Source organism: Galendromus occidentalis, unplaced genomic scaffold, assembly GCF_000255335.2.
Source record: "Galendromus occidentalis unplaced genomic scaffold, Mocc_1.1 scf7180000076356, whole genome shotgun sequence".
NCBI classification, from domain to species: domain Eukaryota; kingdom Metazoa; phylum Arthropoda; class Arachnida; order Mesostigmata; family Phytoseiidae; genus Galendromus; species Galendromus occidentalis.
This window is the reverse complement of record NW_003804345.1, coordinates 1-5,520: the sequence shown is the minus strand read 5'-3', so window position 1 is coordinate 5,520 and position 5,520 is coordinate 1. Positions and strand designations below refer to the sequence as shown.

The following is a 5,520-nucleotide window of genomic DNA, read 5'->3' as shown; positions in this document are numbered from 1 at the left end:
TGCAAGTCTCGAGTGAAAACCTGCAACGGCGGACATGATGTGAGTACTGGAATTATAATCACAGTTATCACGTCAAGCAAGATTCTCGCTCTTGGCGTTTGAAACTATTCTGGAATGATGATCCTCTCCCAAATCGGCGACCCGATTCGAATCTTCAAATCTGTGAATTTCTCCAGGGACCAAGTGAACACATGCATCCGCCCAGCCCGGTGGCATCGAGGTTCGCCGTAAGATGAATGAACTTCGTTCGTATGCGGTAAAGAATGTTTCTGCATCGAACGCAACGATCATCGGGAACCTAGTCAGCACAGTAGATTCTGAAGCCGTAGAAAGGGGAATGACCAAACATACAACTTGATGCGCCAGCGGATAACGTATGCTAGAGCAGCTGCAGGACCGTCGCTCCCGGTAAATCCGCTCCGGCGAGAGGACTTGGAAATCCCGGAGTTTCTGAAGACGACCTTCCGCGGCGAACGATTCGTCCACTACGATTCCGGAGTAGGAGACGTGAACAGAATTATCGTTTTCGCCACGGCAAAGAATCTCGAGCTCTTAAAAATGAGTCCTGAGTGGTTCGTAGATGGTACCTTTAAGGTTTGTCCACTCATCTTCCATCAGCTCTACACATTCCATGTAAGATTGCCCGCGGTAAAACGGTGCCGGTTGTTTACTCACTGTTGCCAGCGAAGAACGCTCAGACCTATCGCAGACTACTGCAAATTCTCCTCGATGCGATCGACGGATTTCATCCGGACGCCATCCACATTGACTTCGAACTGGCAATGATCAGAGAGCTTGAAAAAGTCTTTCCAGCTGCTGGCATTCTCGGATGCTCATTTCACTTCTGTCAATGTATATGGCGACGCGTGCAGAACGATAGCGAGCTGAGAGCTAACTACCTGCGGGATGCCGATTTTGCTCTGGGTTTACGAATGTTTCCGGCCCTCTCTTATGTTCCGGTAGATCAAGTACGCGATCTCTTTGCTACGCTGACCGATTCCGATTTCGTCCGAACGAACGAGGCACTGCTCACTGATTTCATAAATTATTTTGAAAGTCAATGGGTCGGCTGGAACAGAAACCCACCGACGATGAAAGTGGAGTGGTGGAATGTTCATTCTTCAACGCTCAATTCTATGGGACGAACGAATAACGAAGTTGAGGGATGGCATTCCGCTTTCGCGAGAAGAGTCGGATCCTCTCACCCGTCAGTGTTCAAATTGTTAGAACACCTGAAGGTTGAGCAAGGAAAAGTTGAGTTCATTGCTTCCAACTCTCTGGCTCAGGGCATTGGCACCACATCGAAGAAGAAATACCGGGACCGTCAAGCAAGGATCTACGCATTGGTTTCAACGTATGAGGCACGTGATAGCCTCCAGTTCCTCCGTGCAATCGCACACAATATCACGTTTTAACTTGATCCCGACCGTCGAGACACGCTGCGGTCGTTCGGTCCTCAGGTCACCACCGGTGTCTTCGTGATTCTTGACCCTTGTACATGAAAATAAATTAACTTGTGATTTATCATGCACGAAAAGAGTTATCTAGCCACTCATTATTCTCGATTCTCGCCCCTTGATCCTGGCATTCGAGAATCTTTTCCTGGGAACAATTCGAAAGAGGGGAAAAATTGTTTACTAAGTGATGAGTGATGATGCTCCCCCTCAGGACCACCAAAACCCATGCTCTCAATTCAGGCTGCGCTCAAATCGAACCTGCGCTCAAATCAGACCTGCGCTCAGTCCAAACCCGCGCTCGAATCAAACCTGCGCTCAATTCAAACCTGCGCTCGAATTGAACATGCGCTCAATTCAAACCTGCGCTCAATTCAAAGCCGAGCTCAATTCGAAGCCGCGCTCAAATCAAACTCGCGCTCGAATCACGCAGCGCCCAAATCACATATGCGCTCAAATCAGCTAGCACCCTGTAGAATGACTTCAGAGGACGCGGATCTACCAAGCTTCGCAAGACAAGCCACGGCCGGTCTGAGCTTCTTGACAAGACTCGCGACATGCGGCCTCCAGGACAGCTTGTCATCTATCGAGACCCCCAGATAACGCGGCCGTCGGGCACAGGAAACGACAGGACATGAACACGGTTCTGTGCAAGCATGATCGGACTGGATTGTGATCGGCTGGCAAGGTTTTACAGATTGGTTACCAGATATCATATAATTACATTTTTTTTTCATTGAGCAAGAGACCATTTGCCATCGACCAATGTCGCACTTTGAGAATCACCCTCTCAATCTCAGCTCGGTCAACTCCGGCCGCAAAACTCAACATGAAGCTGAGTAACTCCGTAAGAGATCAATGCTGAGTGTGAGAGATGGGCTCCACATCGAAGTCGCTGAGACCTTGAGTCAAAGTCACTACTTATGGTTTCGAGTGCGAGAGATGAGAACAAGCTTGTTGAGCGATGCGGCATGAGGTAAGCAATCGAAAGCTTTCGAGTAGTCCGCAAAAAAAGACAACCGGAGTCCCTCGCGCATCTATGGATTCAATAATTGATGAATGCAAGTCGAGTATCGCCTGACACGTCCCACGATTCCTGCGAAAACCGTACTGTCGTTCAGATAATATGACGTTTCGCTCAAGGAACTCCTTGAACTGACTGACCATAGAACCCTCAACAACCTTGCCAAGGACACTAAGAAGCGAAATTGGCCTATAGTTCTGCAAGTCCTCTGTCGGGCCGCCCTTGTATACAAGAACCACATCAGCCTGCTTCAGCCGGGCGGGAAACCTCCCGAATTGAAAGATGCGCTCACATAGGTGCTGGAGCACCGGGACGAAGTAAGTCTTGTTTGATTTAAGCATTTTGCTAGTGATGCCATCACTACCCGGAGATTTCCCATTTGCCATGCGACCGATGATTTAGTCAATTTCAATCAAAGAGGGGGCCAGAAACTCACGGAGAGGGGCCTCGATTCTGTAGGTGTGACGGACCCCAGCACCGCGGACATGTCCAATTTCATGAGCGACTCTTCTTCCCGTTTCGGCGAACTAGAGATTTGATGAGTTGAGTACTCTAAGGCAGTGTTTCCCAAGTATGGGCAAGTGACCCACAAGTGGGTCACGGCGATTTCCCAAGTGGGTCACGGGACTTCCGGACTCTTTCATACTATCGATTCAAGACTCATCGCGAGATGCACCGGGAGCTGAATTCGGGCGGGGACTTCTCCGTCCGAGAATCCGTGGATAAGAGGATGCTTTTATGCTTCTTTCTCGTCCATACGATTAGTGTTGACATGAGTGTGGAGCGCGGACGTTCGAGATTCGAGATGCGCGTTCTACTCTCGCTCAAGATTGATGTTTCGCAGCGCTCCCACTTTGAATCCTTCGAATGCTTTCGGTAGTCGATGCGGTGGGTGGTGACAAATGAGAGAAATGATTGTTGTGGCTCTCGAGTGAGTATTGCGCCGAGATATTTCCGTGATTATATGCGCAATCGGCTCTGTGTATGCTTACTCAACATGTCCGAAATCACTCTCGTGCAGGTAATCAAGATTGCGAGCCGTCTCTCAAGCCCTCCGCAATGAGCAATCCGAAGACAAGACCAAAGCGGCGATATTCCGAGCAGTTTCTGAAGTTTGGCTTCATTGCGGTCGAGACCAACAGGAAAGAGACAGCGCCTCTCTGTCTCATTTGTCTCCAGGTCTTGTCCAATGAGTCCATGAGATCCTGTCGACTTCAACATCACTTGAAGTCGAAGCATCCTCAGAAGGCCGCCTCGCCACTGGAGTACTTCGAGTCGTTGAAGGTAAAGCTTCGAGAATAGACCAGGTAGGCTCTTGTTCGCCAACTCCAGGTCCGCGGCGATTCGAGTTCAGCAAGCAAGCTATGAAATCTCTCTCTTGATCGCGAAAACTGGAAATAACCATTCGGTCGGAGAGCAGCTTATCAAGCCAGCGATAGCGACATTCCTCAAAACGGTCGGTCAGACTGATGACAAGGAAGTTGCGGCATTGCCGCTGAGCAACAATACGGTTTGCCGGAGAATCGATCGTATGGCTGAAGATATCGAGCAGAAGCTGGTCGAGAAATTGCGGAGCCGTAGCTTTTCTCTACAGATGGATGAGTCCACAATAAGACAGAGCGAAGCCCTCCTGATGAGTTATGTGAGATATATAGACCAGGAAGATCTGAAGGAGGAGATGCTGTTCTGTAGATCGCTGGAAACGACAACGACCGCAACCGACATTTACAAGCAAGTCCGGGAGTACTTGTCAGAGCATAAAATCCCTATAGAAAACATGGTTTCATGCGTGGCAGACGGCGCACCGGCCATGATGGGGAGAAAAAAAGGTTGTCTCAAGATGTTGAAAGATGACAACCCCGGGATGCTCACCATACACTGCGTGATCCACAGGGAAAACCTGGTGGCTAGAACCCTCTCACCGAGTCTTCACAAAGTCATGCAAGCTGTGATCAAATGTGTGAATGAGATAAAAGCAAAGCCCAAGTTCGAGCGCTTATTCGAACAGTTTTGTCACGGTCAGCAAGAAGCACACGTGCGGCTCTTGATTCACACTGAAATACGCTGGCTCTCCAAGGGAAACTGCCTACGAAGGTTCATGGAACTATTCGACGCTGTCGTCGAATTCTTGAAAGACAAGGAAGAGGTGGCTCTCCTCACATCGTTTGAGGGGAAAATTCTCGTAAGCTACCTCGCCGATATCTTCGACTTTCTGAATGGCTTGAATTTGAAGCTACAAGGCAAGAAGGTCTCTCTAATCGAGGCGCAGGAGAGCATTCAGGGTTTCATAAAGTTCTTGCGAGTTGCTGCGAACAACGTCAGAGCTAGGAAACTCGATCAGTTTCTTTGGTTGAAGAAGTGTAAGCTGTCCGAGGGTGCCCTGATGATCATAGTTGAGCACATGTCGACGCTCATTGAAAATTTCAATGAAAGGTTCTCTGATCTCATAGAAATGAAGTTCCCACTTTGGGTGAGCCAGCCTTTCTTGGTAGACCTCAATGAGGCCGAGCTAGAATTCCAGCAAGAATTGGCGGAGTTGCAATCTAACCTGCCGATGGAGGGTGTTTTTAGAAATACGGGACCACGGGCATGGCTTTGTCATGGAATCAGGGAGAAATATCCAAAATGTAGTTCTCTTGCCAGAGATATATTAATCCACTTTCCGTCGTCCTATTTGGTTGAGTGCGGGTTTAGTGCGGTGAATGACTTAGTGGACGCAAAGAGAAATCGACTTGAAATAACCAGAAGAGGAGATCTGAGGATAAAATTGACCAATATCGAACCGGATATAAAGAAACTCTGCGCGGAGCAAGTAGCGCACTTCTCCCATTAAATTAGCTCCTGATCATTCTAATAAAAATTGTGGGTGAGGAGGTTGACGAAGTCTCCTCGCTAGTCAGGAAAATATATTTCACTCCTTAATATTCGTCGCCATTAAAGAGTGTTTCCGAACACATGCTCTTTTTCAAAGGTGCTGGGTTTTGTCGTGGGCCATGGGGTCTTTGTCGAGTCCAGATGTGGGTCATTGGGGAAAACTCTTGG

At 48.6% G+C, this 5,520-nt stretch overlaps 1 protein-coding gene and 1 pseudogene across 1 annotated transcript; both read left to right on the top strand.

The window, feature by feature from the left end:
- Positions 1-357: 357 nt before the first annotated feature.
- LOC108865153 (uncharacterized) lies at positions 358-1,415 on the top strand. Its single transcript, XM_018641885.1, has 2 exons — positions 358-594; positions 639-1,415. Exons 1-2 carry the CDS (start codon positions 358-360, stop codon positions 1,413-1,415), a joined length of 1,014 nt encoding a protein of 337 aa, XP_018497401.1.
- Positions 1,416-3,537: 2,122 nt separating this feature from the next.
- LOC100898876 (SCAN domain-containing protein 3-like) lies at positions 3,538-5,311 on the top strand (annotated as a pseudogene).
- The last annotated feature ends 209 nt before the right edge of the window (positions 5,312-5,520 follow it).

Coding starts and splice junctions, on each gene's coding strand:
- LOC108865153 (XM_018641885.1), top strand. CDS start 358: ATGCGCCAGCGGATAACGTATGCTAGAGCAGCTGCAGGACCGTCGCTC. Junction 595..638: donor TCGTAGATGGTACCTTTAAG/GTTTGTCCACTC, acceptor ATTCCATGTAAG/ATTGCCCGCGGTAAAACGGT.